Raw genomic sequence first — 27,453 nt, 5'->3', positions numbered from 1 at the left:
AAAAGATTACCTGGCCATTGTAACTAATAAAAAATCTAGTAACAATTAGCCGGAAGTTAAAATCGGAACAAGAAATCCGTTGACTTCAAAATCCATCCCTTCCGGAACAGCCCTTAAAACTGGGGTGGAATGCACTCAGGCGAAAACGGAAGTGACATACGCTCGCCATACCGTACTGTAATTGTTGGCACGGGCTTGCGTTTCCGGTTTGTAGGAAGTTAAAATAAACTACAATTTTTATAGCGTAGATATATGGCGTGGACTTGTTGACGACCGCGACTTCATTGATGTGCGTGATTTGATTTATTTACCTAGCCTCAAAAAGCAAAACGTCTATAAATTAAAAAGAAATATTGTTATATTATATTCTGCGTGAAAATAATTTAACTTATATCCGAAGTGCGTTTACAAAAGAGGCAGGAAGTTTGTATATTTTATTTATTTATTGTTATATACATAGTTTATAGTTTTTCTGTCTACCAAGTTGTCCAACAAATTTCAAATTAACTCAAGAAATATTGTTCACGCAACACTTACATACATTACAACCAAGCCAGTGCAAAACATAATTGATACAAAAACAAAAACAAACAAATTGTTCAACTTATTTTGACTTACGTAATTTTGATTTCAACTTCTTAATTTAAAATACAATGCATTGAATCAATCTATGTACCTGTTGGTATCGGTCCTATTGAATACGGCCTTCGGTCCATGCCATAAGTGATAACCCCATTATGCGCGTCCTTTGAGAAGAGTTATACGCATGTTGAATACAAGTGCCTGGTGCATGAATGTGTTGTCAATGCGCTGACGAATGGGCTAATAAAGCCAAGGATTTTATGTAATGCTTTGTGTTAAGCAATTTCAAAACAATTTAAATTCAGTCGTTAGAAGAAAAACAGGAAATACGTGCAAGTCTTCCCATACTTTAATATTTTTATTACTAGAATTGTATATTTTGTTTATTTCTATATATATATCCGAAATGAGATGTACAGCATGCTAAAATGAAATAAATATATACATGGTAAGTTGTATATAACAATGTAGTTCTTTTGTGTATTTTTTTTTATAACTAATTTCTCTACCGTGGGCGCAGTTCCCAAGCTGATTTCGTGCACATAAAAAGATTAAAAGGGTGGAGGTGCTAATGCATATGTGTACACACATCCGGTCCGTCGGTGACCGTTAATTGGTCCGCGTAAAAGGGATATCGTGTATCCCCCCGCTTTCCCCCCCTCAACATCCTCTCTCGTGACATCGGGTGACACTTAAGACCAAAATTACGTCTTTCAAACACAAGGTCATTTACTAAACTTTGAGTCTTATAATAATACCTGTTACTCATTCTCTTACGGTCCAGTATCTCCTTATAGTTGTTTTAATAATGATATCTAATGGTCTTCATTTCTTAGTAGTAATAACTCCTGTGCCAAGTTTATAGTTTTAAGCTGCCTTAAAAGTTATAAATTTCAAAGCTATTAAGTTTATTAATTATTCCATTTGCTCATGATTCCCACGAAGGATGATTATATTCATAACATTTCCTTTTTACTTTGATTTTGATGTGAGCTTCACGTCCCATGACGAAGTCTTCGAGTGTGACCGTCTCATGAGTGTAGTGACGTAGATTGCGATATTGAGTCAATGAAATTAAATATATTTTATCTATATGGTTTAAAAACCAGCAATTGGTCGTAGAGATACAGGAAGCTCTGGACCTATCTCGTTACGGAGGCCAGGACACGTTTTGGTTCTCAGAGCCAGCAGGGTGAACCATCTCCGGATGATTGAAATGGAATATCAACTGTCTTGGTGGTAGTCAAGAAAACTCATATGGCTTGAAAGTGTTTAATTGAAAGATTTCCATAAAATTTAAAGAAAGCGGCACTTATTATGTGAAGACTAATTTTGGTCTAATCGTGACATATAGTGTAGATAAGTATGGCTTATTAACTGATTTTTAATAGTTTCAATATCGGACGTCGAGGCAGAATAAGAAATTCCACCCGTATCATCACAATTGAGCGTTTCTAAGGCAGTTTTTGACCATAACTATGTGCTAATCACTGAAGTATTTACGAACCAATTCGACAAGAAAACAGCATACCCATTTTTAAAAGCGGCAGCTCATTTGCTAGCACTCTGGCAGTGCGAGTGTCCATGTGCGGAAGTATCACAAGACATCATGGTACTATGTTGCGTACAATTAAATTCAAAGAAACTTTCTATTTGATTCCTTTAAACCGTACATTTAGTTCGTCTGGCTCGGACAATTGCCCCTGTGGACTGGACATGTCTGCTGTTTTACAAAGTAAAATACATATACACAAAGGTACTAGAAACTTTAGTTTAGACTTGGTAATAAGGAGACGTAACTATAGGTATACAAATAAAATTAATATTATAACCGGATCTTCTTTAAATTCCGCACGAGTTGTCTACTTGGCAAATAATACAATATTTAAAATGGAATTACGTAATCATATAAAGATATTTTTCTAGAGAATTAAATTTTTAATGCGTATTGTTTTCTGAATATATGTATTAATATTGAAAACAGTATTTTTACGTAATAGTTTCAAAAAGGTCGTCGATTTGTGTACCTTTTCCCACGTGTTACTGTGATGGAAGGTTAAAGAAAATGGTTTAATATTATACTTTATTATGAAGTGCGTATTACCCTAATTTATACGGTAAATGTAATTTGTATTCAGCAAGATTCTAGAAGATTTTTAAAATTCTGCAAATGTATCTCAAAGCAATTCTTGATGATATATATTATACGAAATAGGTGAGAAATGCTAAATTTATCGTTTGTTTTTCATCGAATTGATGACCTTATAAAAAGCGTATTATTCGCATAATAATTTTGTTATACTAAAATTATCTAAGAAATAAAATAATGACGGGTTCTTTATTCAAAGTTGCTTACAATACAGTCTATGACTAGAATTACATATATCGATAAAGAGCGCCTGAGCATTTGGACTATCTAAATCATTTCGAGTTATCCTAATTCAACGTTAAATTATGACTCGAAAACTTCCTTTGATGTCGGATCCCTCGACATTTTAAATAAAAAGATGTATTTGGCAATTTAAATTACTAATGTTCAAAATGTATAATTAATATCGTCCTAATCAGCTGCAATCGACTTGCTTAGGATTCCTCTAGAGACTTATTTTTGTTGTTTTTACGTTCGGCCAACGGAAGTCATTATGCGTTTTCCGCCGTGAGTTGTACTGCCCTGTATAAATATATTCATTAAAACTGCGACCACGGGCTTTATTTGAGTCTCCTTTCACACTTTGCCTGTCACTAGGGTGAACGTTTTTATGTGTCTTTATATCAGTGTGTTTGAAACGCCTGTAAAAAATGGCGTATAACAAGTAATATCGTTTTATTGAATGAATACAAGGCCAAACCTTCAAAGAAATTTATAAAACAGACGCAAATGGGTGACTTAATAAATTTATTGTCTTTGTTATAGTTCCTACTCGACACTATTGCAAATAAAAGGATACAACTAAACCACTCCGTAATTAAGTTATCATTAAGCATAATTTTTATTTGCTACTAAATATAACAAAATATACAATTCATGCATTCTCTGTATCTTACGTACTACGCGTTTAAGTTTGCAGGGGGCGCTTAAACAGGGAATGTTTGTATGAAAATTATTTGGCCCACACATGATATTGTCGTTTAAATATTTATTTACAAAACTAGTTTTAATTATTATCTCATTTAGTATATATAGAGTTATTACACCAGAGAAACCGTTATACCAGAGAAACTATAAGACCACAACTTAGTAATTGCAAATGGTAGTCTCTAACCGTTATTAATATGGTGACTGAGGAAACTCTTGTAGTGTAGGTTCTTCATTCTAATATTTACTTGACAAATGTTTGTCGCATCGAACACGCTCCTTTCTAGTGCCACTATGCGCAGGCGTAGATAAAGCCTGAACCGCCGTACCAATGTTTGCACGTAACAAATCACAATATTTACTCTTTCCTGCCCTTACTATGGCTGCGTCCTCACGTTTTGTTTGCTCGGCTTATGGATATTGTATTTGATGCTCTTTAAATAGTTATACATATGTATGGACAGTGTCAACTTCATGTAGGTGTTTAAGACTGATGTGCTAACGAGTGGAATTTTTCCATTATTTGCGTTATGAACTTCCGTTCTGATTCTAATGAAGTGTGTAGCAATTTTATATACGCTTATGAGTTATAAATTTGAATATTCCATGTTATATTAAGACAATATTGAACTTTGGCATTCGTTAGTGTCATGCGCGTTAGTTCCGCTAGCCATTGAGCGACCTAGGTTTGGCCTAACCAGAAAGTGTCGTGACCTAGAAAGAGCTAAAGAATTTTCTGCTTCTGAATCTTTAACAAATGGAAGATTCGACGTAATAAAAAAATATTCTTCACGTATTGCAGTTGTTTAAATTCAGTACTATTGTTTAGTAACGTAAGTTTAGCGGCGACATCATTAGCTAATCGTAGAACATTCACATCAAGGCCGCTGTTTATATGACGTGATACTTGTTAAACAACCGGAGCTTACGATTTTACTAATTTTCTATGTTATATAGACTAAAAATACATTACTGAATTGTTACTGTAATTATTCTTCAATGCTAATTAAGATTACGCCAAAACTTAAAACGTTATTCTTCATGTAATTTGATGATTGCCGCTCGCGGTCACATCTTCTGTGATAATATGTTAATTATTTTTTGTGTAGTTTGTAAAGTGGTCTAGTTCATATTGACAATTGGATAGCTCAATAAACCGGCTCGCGTGTAAATCACAAACGGAAACGGGCTCAGTAATGAGGTTCGGATGTCGCTCACCTATTGTGCTTGCGAATAGATATCGACTTCCTCAGTTCAGTTATTAACTGTTCTATAATGAGGCATTGTTCGATTGTAAGGAAGTATCCGACTCTTCCAATCTTATTCTGCTTCAGGATACAGTACTTGCTGACCATTGGGAAGATACGTTCTGATTACTTAATTCGGTTTCACTGCCCAGTCTGCATAAGTTTGCTTTTCACGATAAATTCAGGTCGATGGCCGTTCACGGATCTCGGATGTTAAAACGATAATGTCTTTGGCATTTCATTCAAGTGCAATAAACGGAATTCGTGCTCGAATACCAAGATTCATTGTAGCTATAGTCAATCATAGATCACGATTTGACCCCATTTTTTGTATGCACATTAAAATTGCTCAAAATCATTTTCATTTTTTGTACGTATCTAGCAGCAACTAGTAACAATTTGAATTAAAGAAATGTTTTATTTCTTAAGTATCCGTAGCGTGACGGTTTCCGCATGTTCCGGGCCGTGCCTGAGAACAGGTCACACTTGTTGGTTTTGATTTAAATAGCGGAGCCCTTGAATAATTATTACCATACAGTATATCTTTGTCCTGTCTGTCGAGTGTAATAAATAAGGTATTGGGATAAATATCGCTGAAATTAATAATGTATGCGTTTGGATAACTGATGTAAAGGTCATGTAAAAAGAATAAAAGATCTCCGGATGTGTAGTGACAATAAAAATAAAACGTTGGTCTGACCACGATGTTCAGAGTAATGGAGCGACACATAAACGAACGGAAGATGTTTATGGACCTCTGGTAAAGTCGCTTATTGTAAATGTATATTGGAGAAACGAGTTTAAAGATGGAACATGAGTACTGTGGGCTTTTGCATTTTGTAAAGTACCAGTATTTTGTTCATGCATTTGAAATTTATATTCTTTTCAAGAAAAATAGTAAGTGACAATGTACTGTGAAGTTATCATCCCGTATTTAAAATATTGATCACGTATGACAAATATTGCTAAAGTGCGTGTAAATTAATAAAAACTAATCTTCTAAACTCATGCGCATCCACGTTGTGAATTAGGTTAGCATGTCGATCTCCTACTCAAGGTCGCATAGCCAATTTACATGACAATAAACCACGGATGCCCATACAACTTGTATCCTTTGGAGTGGGTGGATATGACGGACTGTTATTTCTACACAATGTGAAGCAAATTTAATAAATCCTTTTGTGGTGCATTTCAATCTTAGCTTGAGTAATATATTGTCAAACATCTGTTTGCATTGCTTTATAGAGTAACTATAAATGATGAGTTATGATGTATTATTTTTTAACATAATAATTCATATGCACGTTACTTAACTTTCTTTTGTCAAAAGTTTTCGCGCTTATTCTAGACTCTGAATGGTCCTTACCCTATGAATCTTACGAGTATAACTGGTTGTACAGGTGATTTTAAAAAAGAAAGGCTTGATCTATGCATAATTGCTATACACTAATAATTTTGATATAGCGTCCTTGATATAGTTGGACTCGTTTCATTTCCTGTTACTCTGTGAATTTTGTACGCAGAGCACGTCACTCATTGAAACTCAATCAAAGGCTCGTGAATGAGATGTTTACCGCGTATGGATCTATACGTGTTTGTATTTGTATAATGCAAGAGCTCAAATGTTTCCTGTTGTGGTAACCATTTATACATGTTCTACTACGCAATAGTCGGTTTATAAGATTTTAAACCCGTGTAAAATGATCGTTGATTTCTAATTCTCGGAGTAGGACAGTTATTAATGGAGCGGTTCTGATTTCCTTTTAATTCGCAATTAGTTGAATGTTTGGCTGATAGTCTTAAGCGTGAATTGTGAGGTGCAGAATTTTTATCGGCTATTCGCGTTATGGGGCAAGGTGGGACGCGCTGGGCTGCCCAAGGCCGACAGGTTCGTTAGGACCATTCATGGATTGCATCCCGCCGACGCAGGATATTATCCTTGGCCGTGCTATGCTGTGCCGATCAGTATCTTTTTACAATCGGACTTTCTGCAAAAAGGTTAGACGTAATCGTAATTCACCGGATGCACTAACGAGCGTAAATTTTTTAATACTCATGCGATTTGTTTTGTTTAAGTTTCCTGCATGGCTTTATCTAACTGTCGCGTACCGAGTCTTAGAAACCGTTTTATGTACTTGTTTTGTACAGTCCACTGATTGATTGATGCGTGGCGCAAATGAAAGGAAGATGCGATGAATGACACTTGCAAAGTTCATGATTTTCATATGATTTTATTTTGGATAATTAATTTAAAAGTTCATATTCAGACTGTTAGAGCTTAGCTCAAACATGTGCTAACCGCATCACGCATCACGGCTGTGCGTTCCAATCAGAGCTGCATAGATGTACATACGCACATGTACGGCGAAGAGTCGTGAGGAAATCTCCATGTCTTAGTTTAAAAAGAACGACGGCGTGTGTCAGGCACAGAAGACTGATTGATCATCTACTTACCTACAGAGTTATGAGGCTAAAATCTAGAGGTTGAGATTTCAATTTGTTAATATTTAAATGACTTATATCTCATAGTTTAGATAATTACTGACTATAACTAGTCAAGTAACACTATATAAGACACTTGCTAGTACCTTATATTATAATAAGAAGGCTAAAAGTGCCGAATGCAGTAGTCTGTCGATCGATATCAAAGATACGTTAGAGCAATGCGGGCAGTTCGTCACGATTTGCGTATGTAAATCAATGAAGTTTAGTTGTGCGGGCGTAACTGTATTTTGGTCGCTATATGGCAGGAAGTCGGATGCTATAAACACACTTTCAGTAAAACCAAAAGCATTGTACTATGGTGCTTTCCTTTCAAGATGACTTCATCGATGGCAAATTTTAATAGCCGATAGCGGAATGTCCCTGTTTAGAAAGTCGTATTCGCATTTAATCGCGATCAAAATTTGGATGTTAATTTTGGATTCCACGCGTTTACTATCACAGGCTTCTCGAGAATTATATTTCTATACGTAATATGTTTTGATAAACATATCGTAATGTTTTTTGCATACTAATAATTTTCACGTTATATATGTATATTTATTCCTTCGTATTGTTGAAGCTTGAGAGCTGTTGGAAGTCTATATAACAACTTTAAAATTTTTATTTATACAGTTATTTTAATTTATACTGAAACCGCTTACAAGGGTTTACACGTAAACAAATAATTATATTACATAAATGAATTACTAAATACAATAATGGACGAACTAAGTAGGAAATAAGTATACTATTTATGTTAACGTGTCTGCAAAACATTAAAAGTCTTAGAAGTTCCATAACCCTTTTGGGACATGGACACAGTTTTGCTTCTAATTTCATAACTTCAAGTCAACTAGGCCCGTCTACTCTAAACAATCATTATTTTGCAGACTTCTCTTATCTTAAACGGTGACATGGTCACCTCTTTATACTATTCTACTACAATATAAGATCTTTATAGTTTAATAATTTTAGTAACGTTAAACACCATTTATTTTTTGCGCTTCACTGCGGTCGATATTAATATTTCTTGATCTTCCTGCTTCGAAACCAGTTTTTATAATTTATTGATCGTTTTGTTTATGGCGCTATTAATGTGGAAATTTTTGAGCTTCTTTATGTTGTGGTTGTGAGTTTTGATGCCTTATTGTCTAGGCAAAATTAGGCTTCTATTTAAAGGAGAGAATAACTCATTAAATTCTATTCTTTTTATGTTTATAAAATTGTTCGTGTAAAAATGTTTTTTATTCTTTATAAGTATACATGGCATTTTTTTATATCTGGGGACCTTTTTAGATAAAAGATTCCTGTGTTAGGGGTCCCAGCTCTTCATATAAGTACTAGTTAAAAATGGTTTCAAACTGAATCCGATAATCTTATTCTAGTCCAACAGACTAAAATAAGATTATGTATTATTTTTCTCTGGGTTGTAGTAATTACTAACAACAGTGTTATCAAAGTAAATTAATATATCAACATAGTAATGTTAATACATAGATTCTTATAGATAGTTTAACAGTAGCAACAGTTTTGTAGGACGGATTTTGTGAATTTGATTTCAGATATTAAATAATATAAGGAATAAAGATTGAAATGATTTGTAGCTTTATGACATAGAATTACATACATATGTGAGGTTTAATAATTTATCATCGATGTTCCATAGTTTGTTAGTACGGGGGCGGTTGCGTCGGAGTCTCAACTTCCGTTTGACTTGAGAATGTAGTAATTTATCCAGGCAGATGAATATTTAAGGGCAGTTAGTTTGACAAGAGGTCCGTATTATCTTCTTCTATAAATTTAGACACATTTTATAGAAGGACACATGCCATGCGCAAGAGTTGGAGCCTTCCTATTTTTAGCGTAATCTATATTAAAACATATTATTGCAATATGTAACAGTGTCTCTGAAGGTTTTATTTGTAAGCCTTGATCATTTGAATTGCGGGTTAAATATATTTATTACTCATTGACAAAAACTCCATTCACAGTCCAATGACGTAAACGAGAAAATATTGTTTACGTAACTAGCAGTGTACACTTCCCGATTGCAGCTAAAAGCGTTATGTAAGTGTATGCAGGTTTTTGTCTTATTTTTTACTACTACATAGTTTTACGCAGTTTTGTTAAAAATCGTGTTTCGTTTCAACTAATAAATCAAGTGCCTCTATGTAGAATAAACAAAACAAACGACAGAGATAATTACGGGACACTGTCTTTAATGAACATCTATTTGTGCTTGGCACGACAGACAGTCCCTTAAAACTGTTTCCTGTTTTTACTGTTTTCTCTGCGCAGGAAAACTCCTGCTGAAACCAGCGCAGAGGAAACAGTACGTAGTCTTGGAGTCCTCGGAGCAGTGAGGTCCCCCCGTAATGGCTGCGGAGTGCACAGGAAACTTCTCAGCATCTGAAAGCTACCTGGCTTAATTAGCCAGGACTTATAGTTTATGTGCGGAAACTGAGTACACACTACATACACACATGTGAAAGAGAGTCCGATCAGTGAAAACAGTGCTTTTTATTTTTGCGAAATAGACTCTGTGATGTATTTTCTTAAAGGGTTTGAGAAAATCCACAACATTCATGCGTTGAATGAAACGATACCAATGTATCTGTCCGTGTGATTTACATTGTAGCCGCAGCGGTAATAGTCTTATACTTTACACAACCACAACATTCCTAGGACGTGTTGGACATACGACAAACACCCACCATTATGTTTATCAATCACGAAGGATCGATTTGAACGAGATCAATAAACACGAATTGTGGGCGACGGTCGTCGAACTGCGCGGGCGCATGCCAGTGGTGTGCTCTAATTTAATTTAACAGCTTACCGCTGCTAAGAGACGACAATCCGCTTCCCTGTCAACAACGTGTTACTTTACTGGTACACAACCATTAAATACCGGATTAGTTTTGACGGGGGCTTAATTCCGGAATCAGTGGATGCATTTTGATTTATGGCCTAAAGCCGTCTAAGTCTTTATTTATTTAAAAAATAACACAACGTTAATATAAAATTATTCGCTAAGATAATGAATCCTCTTCTTTGCTTTAATATATGTTGCGCGTCGTGGGAGGTACTGTCATGTCGGATTCATGTGTAGTTAGTGACTTCATAAAATATTAATGGCAGTTTTTGTACGAGAAAGATTTTTGAGTTAGAATATAGGCGTGTGTTTGATAGACAACTGACTTAAGCGTATTGCAAATTCTTGTGATATTTTATGTATAAGCGCATAATGAATTGCGGAACAATTAAAAGTGCGAATTTAATTATAATGACAGACCGGATCTGCAAGGATGGGTTGTGTCACCTTGAGTGCCGGATGCCGCCGTGCTGACGGAGAAACTATCGACCATCAATCGTCCCGTCATATATTATGAACGTCTGTCTTAGCGGCTGCAATTCCTTTTTATTTTACGAGCGTACACGTCCGCTCTATATGACCTCGACCAAGGCCAATGCTTCTTATATCATCGATTTACAGCGATAACCATCTTGACGTCATTATAGCTTAGTCAAATTGTAACTGAGGTTCTATTATATATGTGGTTTATAAATTATCGTTTTAAGACGGAGCAAAGAAGTGGGCGACGCCTACGATAATGGTCCTCACTTTAACGCATCATGTGACAAATGCTCATTGTAGGTATTTTCTATTTCTGTCCGGCAAATTTATATTTATCTTTCGTTTCTTTCAGGTAAATTCTTGGTTTCAACCTCAAGCGTCCGGCAGTTAAGGTCAGAGTGATAAATGAATCAAAACGTCCATTCGTGAGTTATTAAATTCAAGATTTCCGTTATATTTGTAGTCTTTGATGTAATGAAATCATTAATGTTTTATTGAAACCTATAGGTTTAAAGACGTCTTTATATAAATCACATTCCCACGCCTTTACATCCGTTTGCATTAGTTCGTTTAACGTGAACTTTCTGTAACTTTCCAGGATACAGATTATGCAGTTAATGAATTAAGCATTAGTGAAGCTTTTGACTAGTAGTCGTATTGTCATAGATATCTTTTTGAAATGTGAATCACTGGCTACAATTCAATTCGCTATATTCACTTTTACTATTAACTTATGTTACTTCACACAATTGTGACAATTACACTTTAGCTATTTCGTAACACTAGTTATTTCCGCATCCGTTATTGTGATGTCCACTACAATTTAATCATCTCTCAAGTGAGGTATTAGGGCAGTTTTACGAACTCACTTATCAGTTGTGTAAATTTTATCTCTGTCCTACTAAAGTTAAGGTCGAAAATGATTTGTTATGTTTGTGTTGCCTTTGATGTAGAACGGGAATATCGACAAAGACGGATGTCCGGTGCCGGTCAGGATTTGTTTCACACGAGCCGACTCCTCGGGATCGTCAGATCAAGACGATATTTGTTAGAATATATTGAAATACCTATGTAAGATGAAGCTCTTTGTATTGAGTGTCTTATATTTCAAATAATAGAAATTTCTGTTCAGGACCCATTCCTGTTTCTGTTTCATTGACTTTTTCATCATCTGTCATCCTTCTGTGCTCTGCCGCAACAAAAAAGGCTATAGTATTATATATAGTAGGCTTAGTTATCTGTTTCTATAAAGGCAACACATAACTCATGTATTATTATGGAATCGCTAGATTATTAGCAGGATACAAATATTCCCTAAGATGTTTACCTAAAGAATGAACGTCGGTCCGTGAAATAAATTTATGAACGTGGCTAAAATCCTTCCGGTCCTTTTTATGTGCTAAACTGTACGTGCTTTCAAAGCGCTGCCGTGTTTGCCGACTGGTCTGTAAATATTTGTCTGCGCGTATCCGATTTTTCCATAGATTTTTTTTAAGAAGTTGCATTATGCATCATATTTTCTTTTTGTTATCAATCTTTTTTAAACAGATACTTGGATGTAATAGATAATTTTCTGGCCACGTTTAATTACGGTTACATTGTTAATTTATTCAATAACCATATTTCGTTCACATGAAGAACCGAAGAAACCTTTTTACTTTTTAATGGACTCTTTAAGAGACTCTTAGGGGTATACTAACTTATTAAGGAGCTATTGTCATTATTCCTTACCCTTGCACTACAGCTCTTCAATTGTTTTTGTCATATTTATGTTTAAAAATATACTGTCATAATGGACTGTAGAGGAGCGTTACTCACTAATAGAACTCTTAGTTTTTGACTTGGTGAAGTAACTAATTGTAAAAAAAATTTTGGAAGAATGCGCCCAATTGTGTCAATATTCATATTTTTCATGAACAGCTAACGCACCGTTACATTCTTATTCGGACTCTTTGCATACAATGCCCATAGGCCGCGTTTGCGCAACCAATGAGGGCGGATGTGACGATACGACGTGCCAAATTATGCGCCTAGATGTCTGTAGATCGTTTAACGCATGATCTAGATAATATAGAAATTTTACGGATAAATCACGCATTCGAATTAATAATAAAGGTGTTAGTGAGATTTCGAGATAATCTTCAAAACAAAAATCTGAACAATTTAAGTTTCTACCCTTGAAACTTGAAAACTATTCCAACTAGAAAATATACGTTTTTTAGCATTCATCTCACCGCGATGAGTCGTCGTGATGCTTCTTTTGTCCCTCAAATCCCTGTTAAAGCTAAAACTGTGTTCAGCCTTGGCACGTCAATAATTGACCACGTTCGGCCAACCGGCACTTGACTTCCGCCCCCACTATGTAAATCACAACCTAGTTTGTATTGTGATTCGTGTACGTCCTTGGGTAATACTGTTTTAATATGAATTATGTGGGATTCATAGATATATGGTTTTATAACGAAGCATATTAGCGGTTTATTCGGTTTATTCAGCTTTGCACTGCACTCCTTCATGTGTCCTTTTTAATATTGTCCTGATCACTATTTACATAAGCTTTAATCGTATCTTATGTATTCTTGCTTACCTTATCTAACCTATACATTAAAATGTTTTAAAAAAAGCTCACCGGTTGCCTGGAAGAGATCACTCGAAAGCGATAAGGCAGCCAGTGGCCAGTAGTTTTCATTAAATAATGTCAATTGTATTTAATTTCTGCAATGAAGTGTTAATAAATAAATGAATTGGCCCTTGTCATGCATACCTGCACAACGTGTAGAAGGCCCAATGCATGCATGGTGAATGTCATGAAAGTAGAGCGAGAGAAGTGTGTAAGGAAAGTAGTAAGTAGAGATCTGTGGTTACTGTCTATCCCTTTGGAATAAAGGCGTGAAGATAAATAAACAAATAAAATTAATTTTCTAACTTTTAATGGATAAAGTATAACTAAAGTCAAAAACAATAAAGCGAAGTATGTGAATATTTTATTATTTATAATGTATTTAAAACTAAACTATTAAGCAAAATAATTAAATATAAATAATAAATTTTGACTGTTATACCATAAATTTGTGTTCAATATAAATATTTAGGATGAATAAGTTATTTTAATCACCCAAGAGGATTTTAAGGATGATACATACGATGCATTACCCGAAGTCACGAAGTCACGAAGGCCTAAATGTGATAGGTTTACGACATCGCATGTTGGCAGATGTAATACGATTTCCAATTTTTAAAATTAGCCACTGAACTTTAATTCTTGGAAATTATTTATCACATAAAGAAAATCTCTCTGCTTAAAACTGGTTGTGCAATTTTAACCTTTATTATTTAAAGTAGTTAAGTGTATAATTCCATTTAGCAACTCTAAAGTTTTAATTTAAACAGCAATTTCAATGAATATTTGATAAAATATTTCAAACGTTGCATGAGCCGAACGGAAATGAATCCTGCAAAGATAAATCAATTTACTCGCATCCACAGAGAGGCTTATCAAATGAAAACCGAACGTTCTACTTATCAGACCACAACATAATATAAAACTGTGTGCTCAGGTTTCTTAGTTCATGGTTATGGTGAATCACGAGATGTTTAACGTGTATTTTATAATAATCAATCATAATTAATGGGCGTATAGATAGCCCCTATTTGCTGTCGTTAAATTCTCTTAAAATCCCTCCTTATGCGACAAGATACACAAAATTGTGCCTCGTACGAAATCGAATCGTTTTTTTAATGACACCTACTATGAAGATGTTGATATTTTCCACCTCACCATAGAAGAAGTGAGGAAGTTATTGAAGAGGGGGGAAGGCTCTGATTTTGTTTAAGCAGTAATTTTAAATATTAAGTATTATTTGTTGTTGCAAATGTTAAATTTCAGGTTTCTTTAGTTAATTTTTTTTAAACATATTTTGTTCATTAATGTGATTACTTGTTTTCTGTTATATATATATATTGTTAATCTATGTAATCTGTTTTGGCATTCTGTATTGTCTAAGTGTTTTGTTTTATAATATGTATGTTAGCTGTAACATTAATAATAATAAATTAATAAATAAATCTTTATCTTCAAGATATACAATAATAAGTAACTAATATTACATAACAGTTATCTGCTTAAAGGTTACCAGGTTATTTTAAGAATTAAGGTTTTTACATTGAAAATTATTTCCGGTTATCTCATACAAAATGTACTCAGTTGGAATAATTTAACAATAAATTTTTAGTTCTTAATCTTTGGTAGGACTTAATGAATTACATTCCACTAAAACAATTTAAATACAATAAGAGGTGCTCTGGATAAATTGCTTAAAATTTTCGCACAGCAAACATTTTAATTTCAAAATTGTGTCTTGCTTCATCATTAGCACGAAATGTTATGATAAAAATAAACGACTTATTAAAGAGAATCCAATGCGTTTGCAAACAGCGAAATTTTTTGCGAAACCATTGTTTGCTGATTCACACGAAATTTCGTTGTGCACTAAAAGCTGTCTCGAATATTCTATACGTGAGAAACGAGTAGCTATGGTTATATTAAAATACAAATGCGGAAATCCTTCAGATTAGATCAGATATTTTCTACGAAGTAAAGGAATTTGGCTCTACAAAGTACCTGACCGATACCACGTAGTTTGATTGCCAAAATTTTTAACAAAAGCAGGAAGTGCGTGCGAGAATTTCAATAGTCGCGATAGTAGGTGCAGAACAACTTAATGGAAAGTAATTAGTTAAAGTATATAGTGATGAAAATATAAAGATATTTCCTTCTGAAACTGGCGTAAAAATAAATAAAGAATATGAAAGTGGAAACAGCTTGGAAGCGAATAACTCGAGAGCAACAATCTTTGCGTATAAATTTTGGTTCTCAGTTTCAGATCGTTCCAAAGTCTAAGGAAATGTATCAACTTAAGGTCATGAAACTCGAGCAAGATTTTGGTGTTTTGTATTCATTCCGCAGCGAGTGAGGTCGTTCGTCCCGGCTCTTGTCTGATCACAGCAATTCTTTTGCATACCGCTCGCGGAATCCTGATTCTGTTTTCGTAGTATTAGCACATAGACAAGAACGTTGAATGAATTTTTATCTTATGATACACATTTTTCCTACAATCACTTTAAAATTGTGATCATGAATTATATGGGAAATTGTCTTACATCAAACGCTACGCCGTAAAGCGTGGCGGTTGCGTCATGTTCTTGAACAAATTTATCTACACAATTATGTAGACTTCGACGTTGTTTAGTAAAGCTTCTAGCTCATCAGGTTTATTGCAATAAAGGGGATCAGGCAATGAAGGCCAAAAATGTTGGTAGGTCAAGTGATACATTGCGAAACTTCAATAAAATCGATGAGTACGTCATAGCGGCACCGAAATAGCCACAGATCATGCGATAATATTTGTGAGAAACAATTTTCTTGATGGACGACTTCGCTACGGTGAAACAGTATTTATTATGTGTCTGTCTTTTGTATTTTATTAAGTTAAAAAATTATAAGATAAGAATATTTTAGCCTTTATAGTTCTAACTGCTAATAGGTAGGACAGGACATACTTCGATGTAACTGTAATAATAAAAGTAATAATGTTTATCGAAGAGGAATTTTATTAGTCCTTTTCAAAGGCTTATTGCGTTGTGCAGGTTAATGGTTTTCATGACCAGTGTCTAATAATTATTCATAAAACCTAAATCAAGTTAAATAATCATTTACTAAAAATCAAACTTGAACTTTAATATAATACAATTGAGTTTTTATTATGAAACGAAACATATATCTTACGAAAAAAAATTTACATTATTTTATTATATTTCTTAAGTACCTTGATACTTTTTGGTTTACATTTTTGGAGTTGATATTTTTCTCTCGTTTAACCACTCGTCTAAATAAATAGCGAGATCTTCCGTGAGAGTAGGTTTGAATTATACTAGTTGAATTATTCAAGTCTTAATTCTTCACCAAATTAGTGATAAATAATTCAAATAAATACATATAAAATGATAATTCAAGATAAGGATTACTATAATCGTGCATAAGTCAACCTACGTACACCTCCAGAAGGTTTTTATGGAAAAGTAGTTCAATGAAATTCACCATTTTGGTAAAAGCTGTGTTAATGCTTTCATTGTTATTACTCGTAACGTGTACTGAGCAATTAAAAAGCTGATGTATTGTAATCGACCATGAAACAAAGATAAGGATTTTTACGCTCTCATTTCCATACAGAAGCATAAGTAAGAAGAAACTCTACGCCTGAATTTTACGTACTTTAAAGATTAATGTTGGCCTAGTGGCTTCTACGTGTGATCCCTAAGGTCGTAGGTTGATCGACTTACTTCTATGTGCTCAATTAACATTCTCTCGAACGGTGAAGGAAGGCAACGTGAGGAAACCGGCTTGTCTTAGACCCAAAAAAGTCGACGGCGTTTGTCAGGAGCTGATCACATACTTGCCTATTAGATTGACAAATAATCGTGAAACAGATACAGAAATATGAGACCCAGACTAAAAAGGTTGTAGCGCCACTGATTTATTTTTATAAAACCTTTCAAATTCTTTTGTTCAAATAAGCACAGATGGCGGCCAGTTATTAAATAAAAGTCAGTAGGCATTAAGCACATGCAAATGTTCGCGCTTTCCTTGACTCGTACTTTTTCAATAAGTCGTTAGGACCTAACCAGTATGTAGGTGTCCGCAAATATGAATACTTGCTCAATTTGACATACCATTTACCTTATTACCTAATCTGTTTAACATATTGTACCTGTTTGCTGCTGTGGGCTGTATGACCAAACAATATGATTGTAAACTCAGAAATTAGCTTACCATTTTAGTACTTAGAAGCTTGAATTTGTATGGCGAACAAACCTAGACAATGCCGATCTTAACTTATACTAAAAAGTCAACTGAATTCGCAACACCGTAACGGGGTATTTTATAAGTATTAATCATCTCGCATAGTCTACAGTTACATTGAATAGTTAAATTATATTGTGTCACACTCACCGTGTAGTCTTTGATAATAAAACAAGTATAACACAGACGAGGTGTTGTGGAATGTCATACCGGCAAGGTGCGCGGGCGTCTATGAATGGCACCCCCACCACGATCAATGAGCACGCGCCGATCAATCGGATATGGTAATTAGAACAGGGCGGTATACATATTAGAAAGTATAGTAGGCAGAATATGTAACATGACAAATATGTTGTAAAAATTCAAATGCTTTGCCTACTGTTGGAAAGGGAAATTAATTGTTTTTATACCAGTCACATCGGGCCCTCATACGAGAGATTATGCTATTATGATTATAAGGGATTATGTGGCCAAGCAAAACTGGCGTCGTACAGTTGCAGATGAGGCAAAGAGAGCCGGCAAGGCAAGGAAAAATACGAGGCTCAAGACCAAACGATGGACTCACTGGAGACGCCCTCTGCCCCATATAGGGCATTAAGTATGATTGCATAGATTGTGAATAAAGATTTATTTCAATGTCCAAATTTGGGATATTGTACAATTTCTAAAGATCCAGGTTCTGTAGATATATTTATTGAACATTTTTAAATCCTTTGGAAATACATAAATAAAATATTCCCTATAATAATATTCTATACTCATTATTTATCAATGAGATTGTTGCGTAAGCGCAATCGTCTCATTTCAACAATAGCATCATTTATTACATTATCAAGTGCCGGGTTGATAATTGACAGTTAAATGCTCCCATTAAAGCTTGATGTAATCAAATCGGGACACGTAAAACAACCAGTTTATATCTTATCTTGACGGTAATTTTATCGCTAAGTTTAAACTTGAGATGATCCAAGACGAAAGGTTGAATGACTGTTGAGCTGTTGACTCTTGAACGCTTGTCATTCGGAATAGGTTTATAGAATTGTCGTTTACCTCCGTCTTTCACTTAGATCATTTTGCTTTTGTAACAATTCCCGTCTTAAACTCATTCATATAGAATAAAACAAATTGTAGCGGTTTATTAAAGTACTCTTATCATCACAGCAATTGGAAATAAAGAGACAAAAGAGTACTTTTATATATAGTGTAACACTAATTTAGTATTTATAAATGTATATCTTTTATATTGCTCCTTAATGTATAACAGAAAACATTCATTAAGACTAAATCATTACAGCGTAATAATGTACAACAGAAAAACGAAAGATGAAACCGGCGAAACAAAAAATATTTGTCAATTTTGTTTATGTTTAATGCTAAACTATTGATTTGTAGTTGCCTGTAAGCGATTATTAGTGAATTTGTTAACCTCCGTACAAATTGTATAAATAACTTTGTTCCACATTTAGGTACAATAATCTATTCAGTTTTCGTGTCGTGAAATTCGGCACAATAAATAAACGATTTCTCCGAAGCCTAATAAGTTGCACTATTGGCATACCATATCAGACGGTACCAAAGATGGTGATAACGGGCGATTCCTTCGAGTTCCCTACTTGGTAACCAGCTTCATCGTATATGGCAAGCGTGTGGTGCGCTTTACCATAATAAGCCCTTATCTAGAGGTCAGCTTGTCTGCCACCGAACGCAAGAGATAGTAATATTTAATTCATTATTTGCGTTATCTATTATTACAGTTGAATTAAGATTGTTAATAAATCAGTGGAGCTACAACATTTTTAGGTCGGGGCAAACAATCTAATAGGCAAATAGCATCAGCCTCCTGCGCCTGACGCACGCTGTCTCAGGAAAGCCGGTTTCCTCACGATGTTTTCCTTCACCGTTCGAGTGAATGTTCATTTGCACACAGAAAGTAAGTCCATTGTTCCACATCGAACCTACGACCTCAGGAATGAGAGAATTCACTGCTGTGAATAAGGATTAGTTAAGCTCATTATTGCTTTGGCCATATTGCCAGGAGAGAACCAAATAGATCTCGACTTGTTGGCAATGGTAGGCAGAAGTGATGGCAAGTGAAGTCGGACAAGACAAGTATGGGTCTCAATATTCTAATGCACAAGCTGAGGATAGTGTGAAGGCAGCAAGTCGATATGACGCTTAGGGCTTTTCAAGACAAGCTTGAACTTCAGTAATGGAGGTTGCGAAGAATAAGCTTTAATGTTAAAAAGCGCATGTGATGGCCGAAATCATCTTTCTCATTGTTTATTAATTAATATATATAAACAATTTACTTATACAACAATCTCGTATCGCATACATTTTATTCCGCTCACAATGAACAGTTTACGTCCGTCCGCATTAAATTAAGTTTTGCATAAATTATTGGTCATTCATCGATACAGTGCTAATGAATCAATTGTAATGAATCAGTGCGTTTAGCAGGTATTTGAGGTATTCTAGAATAGCGATCAGATAATGAGTCACAAGCGAACTTAGGAGTATTTCTTAAACTTCAAAGTGGTATAAATTTCCTAGAAAATAAGACATTACATAGCTGTTGGACTAGCTTGGGAACTACTTGTTCCAATTAAAATCTTTTAAGGTTACAGATGACCGATGTTGATATTAGGAAATAATTAACAAAGGAAATTATTTTGCCGATGATTAATTAAAATTGGAACATGTTTATCTCGGAAGGCACAAATGGGTTTTATATCATTTTAAACACTGAATATCCGGTGCCGGTCTGAATGTTAAGTGGTCTATAGTCGTTAAATGAACCGGTCTCTTAATGGCCTGGCTGAATTAAGAGATTCTAAGCGAATGGGTTAAGAAAAGAATTAAGAATTCCAAGTTTAAAATTGTAATACTTCTCTATAGTTCCATATATCTTCCAATATAGTTCTTAATAAATTGTCGTTATTTGGTACTCGCAGTTTCTCCAATTCTCGCCTTACATATCCTTAGGACCTTAAACAAATAGTGCAATAGCCAGGTCTCCGTTCTTACACCAAACTGATTGTATATTACTATGCCAAAGATCAACTTTAATTCATAACAGGATTAAATGGCTAAATTTCGTATACGAAGAACTAAAATATTTCGAATTAATTAAAATTAAAAATTGTTTGTAATTGTTGTTAAATTTTATAATATTTTTTTGACTTTAAAATGAAATGAAAATTTATTATAAGTTGGTATAAAAGTCGGTAAATATTTGTATTTTTAAAAACAAGAAACAATAAATTCACTGCAACGCAATTAAGTGCTCATTTAATAAGCCTTTCGGTAATGTTGTTGCTGTTTACAAGAGTCACCTGTGTTAAATCTATCGTCAAGAGCTTAATAGGTGAGGGAAGATCGTGTGAACTGCTATCGTCGTCTTGTAACCGCGTAGTGAAACTGTCAAATCGTCACTTCACTAATGGGGATCTGTCATCGGCTCGACCCCTTTAAACTCTCGTTTCCTGGCGTCCAAATGTTATTTCAACGCGGTTGCTCTTAAGTGCTGGAAATAGTTTGTTGATAAATTCCTTTTCAACAAATGCGACGTGTCAATTGGAAGTGGGACACTGGACAAAGGATGTCTGCTCTTAGAAATGTGTTCGATTTTGGTGTGTCAATCAAAGTTAAATCCAGTTTCAAGGGCTGTCTTTTTTATATTGTTTATTGCAATAAAATTCACAAAAACGAGTGAATCTATCAATATAGTCTATACAATAATTATGGCTAAGTAATATTATGTTGACTTTTCTACAATACTAATGAATTAAACTAAGGTAATATTCATTAACAGTCTTAGTGTTCTGGAATGGCTCAAGGGATGCCTAACCGTCTTTTTCTTTTTCTGTATGAAGTTTTGACATTTGTCAGCGCTCGAGACGAGATTGTGGCTTAGACGGATTAGAGTATGCTAATCTGTGCGGAATCAGAAGCGTCGTGAGATTTGAGGTCTGAGTGCTGAACAACTTTTATAGTTATGTTGACAACGCTGTTACAATATTGTAGTCTGACATGTATTGATACCAATAAATATTATATAAATTATACGCGTAAACAAAAATTATATTAGTTCGCATAACCGCCACTCTGTACTTCCGCGTCAATAATAAAATTGTGCTTGATTAGCCCCGAATCTCACATCTATATTGAATTGTTGTGGATAGGACATTTGACGTAACAAATTTATAATTATTAACTTCAAAGAAGCCGGTCGACACAAATAAATTCTAAAGAGGTTAAAACTTTACGTAGGCGTTACAAGGGTCACAGTGACCGACGTTTAACTATGCTCTTCCTGTCGATGTTCACATTGTTCACAGTTCGGTATTTTAATTACGTGTTTTTAACTGAATGTGTCACAGTACTACGCAGAAGGGGGTATTTGCATTTTAGTTTCCATTTCCTTCCTCATCGCACGACAGATTATAAAACTTATAAAAATCACAGTTAAGGACTCTTGTATTCCTTATAATGATTCATTTTAAGGATTATCAGTAAAAATTCGGAACTAGCAACAGAATTTGTTAAAAATAATTTAGTTGTTGTTTATTTCAATTTTGTGTATAAATAAAAAATATATTTCTGATACATCATTTAATAGGGTAACAGATTATATTTAAACGTCAAAGATAATCTATTGGCGTTATCCCGCCACCGTTTTTCATGTTAACCGCAAAATCCCGCGGAAGCTCATCAGTTGATCTCGTTGTATCTGCGGTATCCTCCGGAAGTGTGCGGATGTTACGTCACCGCCGGAAATACACGCCCTCTGTGTCACCGTATGTCATCACCATCGTCACTTAACTAATCACCACGTCTGGGGGGCGGGACTGCTAAGAAGTTTTCGCTTGTTTGTTGAATATCCGTCATGAAAACGGCCACTAATTAATGTCTGTGTTTTTTAAGATAAATTGTAATACGAGAAATATTGAACTCTAAAAATTACTTTATTACCAAGTCAAGCTAACTTATATTTAAAAAGCTCTGTTTCAGTTCAGCATTAATCCCGCCTCTATAATATTATGATGGCTTAAGCTAACAGCAGGCGGGAAATGACAGTCATTAAATAATATTCAGTGCACATACGTGCTTAACTAACAAACGATGTGCCTAGCAAATGATTGAAATAAACAACTGCTTATAAAAAGTAATGGTGATAATCAGTCACGTTATACTGATGACTAAAACCCCATATGTTTGCGTTAGTTGATATAATTAAGTTCATTTTAATTCTGAGTAATAATTATTTCGTATACACGTATTCCGATACCTTTGTCTTCATTTCCGCAACCTATTATATTGTTATAAATTATATCCGAGCTTGAGAACAAGGTTTAATGTTTGACGTAAACATCCACCCAGCCCATATTTACGAGCGCACCAAATACTTAATCAACTGCAGGAAGATGTTAACCATGCGCCGATATTTATCCAATCAAAATATGTTAATTCTAATTTGCTCCCGTTCGGAGCCCAGCGCGGTATTAATTTGCCTCCTCTGAAATTTATTGGCATGTCTTTTCAATTAACTGACAATTCGGTGGCTGCGATTATTTCGCATAAATGTGCGGGCGACTCCCGCATCCGGCGATTAAGTCTGGCGCATAAATTGTGTTGCGCCTGCGCCGAACCGTGCGTCCTACGCCTCGATTTTTGTCAGATAAAAAATGGAAGGGTTTGCCGCGGTCTGTTTCTTCATCAATGCGATCTTATTGTTTGTTTTTGCAAGTCTCCTGCACCTGTGCGTAACCTTTTACTTTTTGTTCTTTCTGATATTGGCTGGCCGTATCTTTATAAGATTTTTTGTTGTCGATTTATAATAGACACATAATGAAAAAATTCAAATAGTCTTTTTATCTATCCAGTAAATTGGATGCGGGCTTTAATTAATGGTGATTGACTTATCACAGTTTCCGGAGCGGGTGTTGATTTCTTTGAAGAATGTTTAATGATAACGCTAGTTTATGTCATGAATAGAATGATAACAGTGTCAATTATTGATTTACAGATCCCGCAAGCATCGCCGGTATCGCCAGGCTCGTGCCGGCGACCGGATGCGACACTGGGCACATAATGTGGCTGCTTGATGAGCCCAATCAACCTTATGAAGGTAATTATTTATGCTTGACAACACATACATATTAAATTTCCGTGTAAACTTCCAAAAAGAAACACTAACACATCCTTTTTCAATTTCAGATTGTGAGCAGCTCCTCTGTTTTCGTTACTACAATGGTGAAGATGATGAGTGTGTTGCTGAGTCATCCTCTCTCCCTCATCGATTCAAAGTCGACCTCAAAAAGTTACCTCATCGACTCAAGGAGGGTATCTCTAGGAAAAGAAGTGGGGATCACGTGTCACCCTTCTCATACAATAATGAAAGCTTTGAAATGAATTCAGAAAATAGTCCAAGAATTGAACGCGTTACTCCAAATCAAGATATTAAGCATTTGAGCGATGATGTTAATAAGTGCTCAATTAGTTCTTTAGATAGACGCGGGAACTCGAATCTCGAACCTGCAAATTGTGATTCTAGTAAATCTCTAGTTAGTAATCTTAGTAAGCAATCTCCTGTAAATAGTGAATCTCCCAGTACGATTGACTGTAAGCCGACATCGTCAGGCGTAAAAAAGAAGTGTCCACCGCCTGTCGACACCGGAGGCGGCCAACCGTTAAATGGCGTTAAGAAAAAAACTAATTTAAATGTGGGTTTGGAATCACCATCGTCGCCTGACACAGAGTATTATAAAATCTGGTCGCCTCAAAATCCTTGCAAAATAATGAAATTTGTTTATGATGTCGAAGGTGCTAATATACCCAGTGATGCCCAAAAATCGCCGGTTCCGCCTTTACCACCAAGACAATCACATAAACCGTTAGAGCGAATGCATGCTTTACCTCCTGCTGTACAAAGGCATAGGAAGCCGAAAAAAATAAGCAAACCTGAAGATGCTTTTACTTTTGAATTAATTGATACGGATGAACAGTTTTTCACTGATAAAAATATTTCCAACTCATCTGGTTTACAAGGTAACATGAATGATTTTAAACCCGGTGAATTCTTCTCTGAAAAACAGCATCCTCTTGCCACGGTTGCAAATATTAAAGAGACTCAAAACGTAGCTCCATTAGCAACACCGGAGACGGAAGGCAGTTTATCTGAATCGACATTATCGTCTATAAAAGTATCAAGAATATTAGACGACAAGAAATTAAATATGGTACCTGAAGGTACACCTAGTGTAAGTAGAAAAAATATTATGTTTATAAAAGATATAGGCCCTGATAACTATATAACCACAACTTTTGCAAGAAAAGAGAAGGATGTAGTAGATGGTTTTCATTTAACACCAAATCATGCAAAGTCCGAAGAAAAGGCTCAACATACCTTTCTCAACGATATTAGTAATAGCACTGACTTCGAAGACGATAATAGAAACCAGATTGAAGAGAAAGAAATAAACATCAAAGGTCACAAGCCTCTGACTAGGCAAAATTCTGGGAGAGGAAATACACCTACAATGATGACAGCGTTTCTTAATTCATCTCATATAGATGGCCCTAGTCGGGAAAGTGGAAGCAATAGCCCAAATGGTGGTAGTTCTTGTAACTCATCGCATTCATCGTCTCCTGTAGAAGAAGGATGTAAAGGAATGCCTACCGTGGGTACTTTATTGATGAACCGTAAATATTCGTGTGATAGTTCTACTCCTAGGCATTCAAGTTTACCAAGACACCTATTGAAGAACCTTGGCTGTGAATCTACTCCTAAACATTCCCCGAACCGGACGAACTTTAAAGAGAATCCGGAGAGTCCAGCACGACCTCATCCAAGGGTTTTAACCCGCGTTGCAGCTCTGGCAGGCTCGGCCGTACCGCAATGTCCACCTACTCCGACGCATCACGCTAGAAGGCCACGCCCTCTTCCACCATCAGACCTCCATCCTCCACCGATACAAAGCATCGAGAATCGGCATGATACTTTTGAAATGGTTGAATTTACTAATGAGTTAAGAACGTCGGAGATAAGATCTCCAAACTTAGAATTTATGAACAGTAATCACTTTACAATAGTTCATGCAGGACCACCTGACGATGTTGTATTGAGGAGACCTCAGCAAGAAAGTGAAGACAATGATGACAATGACAATGCTGTAGCGTCACCAACACCTCTAAGGCATATGGCTGGAATTAGACTACCTTCTATACCAGAAAGAGCGTCACGGCAGATGGCACTAACTGGCGATTTTCCTGCTAATATGATTGGCGGGATTATTGAATGTGAAGAACCGTTACCTCCTGGTAAGCTTCATTCTAAGCTGATACACACGATTTACGTTTGTTATTTGTTTTGGTTCTTATGAGATTCAATGATTTCAGGGTGGGAAGCGCGTATGGATAGCCACGGCAGGGTTTTTTACATCGACCACATCAATCGGACAACCACCTGGCAGAGACCCGCAGCTAATGGAAGCTCTCCAAGGTCACCTGCTCCAGAAATTCAGAGGAGACAGCTAGATAGAAGGTAGTTCTCATGACAAATAATAAGACACAATTTACTAATATTTTCTTATTAATATTACTTTTCAACTATACATAGTACCAATATAAGACTTGGCAAACACATTTATAATTCTAATTACCATTTTTTCCAGATACCAATCAATCCGTCGTACGATGACGCGTACGCAGCTAGGCGAAGAGGACCGCTCGTCTCCTCCTCCTGCAGCTTCCCCCCGTGAACCACCACTACCGCCTGCACCCCACCCCGCGGCTGAGTTTCTGGCACGGCCAGATTTCTACTCTATACTGCATATGAATGCTGTAAGTACTTTATACATTGACATACATCCATTTACCAATGGGATATGAGGCAGTGTTCATGTTCATAAATATAATTCGTAGGTGGTACATTTCCGCCAAAATGTACCACCTACGAATTATAATAGAAAACCTTAGAACCCCTGCAATAACTGACTTACTTTGTATGGTACCAAGTAAGACATTGAGGTAATATCTGTATCAAAAAACCAGTAGCGCTATGACTAGCGTGGGTCTCAAATTTCTGCTTCTGTTTCGTGATTAGTTTTTACTAATTGTAGTAATTTTCAAGTAGGTGATCAGCTTCCTGTGGCATGCCATTGACTTTTTTGGATTCTTTAATCCAACGTGACGAAAAACATCATCATCCCTTAGGATGATCCCGTATCAGTGAGTGTTAAATGCGCACCTAGAAAGTTCATAAAGTGTAAAATCATAAATTGTCATATTTTTTGCATCTTACATACATTTGTTTCCGTGGTAATATTAAGATATCAATTTTATTTTACAGGAAGCATCGTCCCTATACAACTGTAACTCGACCTTAAAGCATATGATATCAAAGATTCGTCGGGACACAGCTTCCTTCGAACGATATCAACATAACCGGGACCTTGTCGCTTTGGTCAATATGTTCAGCGATTCTGATAGGGACTTACCACTCGGCTGGGATACAAAAATCGACAGAAATGGAAAGGTATGTGTTTTTAAAGTGATTCACAGTTTTTAGGCGACCACCTTGTAGCAATGCAAAAGATTTCAATTTCTTGATGGAGGCTCAACTAGTTAAATCAACAATTTATCCACGATAAAATATCAAATATTGTTAGTGATCTGTATAGATATTTATCTCTTATCTATAGACGAGTGGAAGTCATTATATCAAACATTACTTGAGCGACGTTTTTATCCTATACTTTAGAAACTTCTCAACGGTTGTTTACCGATTCGCTTGGCTACATAAATCTTTAGAAATTACTACACAACAAGCAAAGAATGTTATTTT

The 27,453-nt window shown here is 35.5% G+C and overlaps 1 protein-coding gene across 5 annotated transcripts in view; it reads left to right on the top strand.

The window, feature by feature from the left end:
- The window catches only part of LOC123720802 (E3 ubiquitin-protein ligase HECW2), a 72,368-nt gene that overhangs the window by 10,593 nt on the left and 34,322 nt on the right, over nt 1–27,453 (top strand). For 4 of the 5 annotated variants that reach the window (XM_045677565.1, XM_045677566.1, XM_045677564.1 and 1 more), the window contains 5 exons: nt 23,635–23,736; nt 23,826–25,928; nt 26,007–26,151; nt 26,282–26,450; nt 26,959–27,144. In XM_045677565.1, the coding sequence (XP_045533521.1) occupies nt 23,635–23,736; nt 23,826–25,928; nt 26,007–26,151; nt 26,282–26,450; nt 26,959–27,144 (2,705 nt within the window). Of the gene's footprint in view, nt 1–11,130; nt 11,173–23,634; nt 23,737–23,825; nt 25,929–26,006; nt 26,152–26,281; nt 26,451–26,958; nt 27,145–27,453 lie in introns of those variants that run through there. The other variant, XM_045677568.1, reaches the window with a different exon arrangement.

Source organism: Pieris brassicae, chromosome 2 (assembly GCF_905147105.1).
Source record: "Pieris brassicae chromosome 2, ilPieBrab1.1, whole genome shotgun sequence".
NCBI lineage: Eukaryota > Metazoa > Arthropoda > Insecta > Lepidoptera > Pieridae > Pieris > Pieris brassicae.
This window is presented reverse-complemented; position numbering and strand designations above follow the sequence as displayed.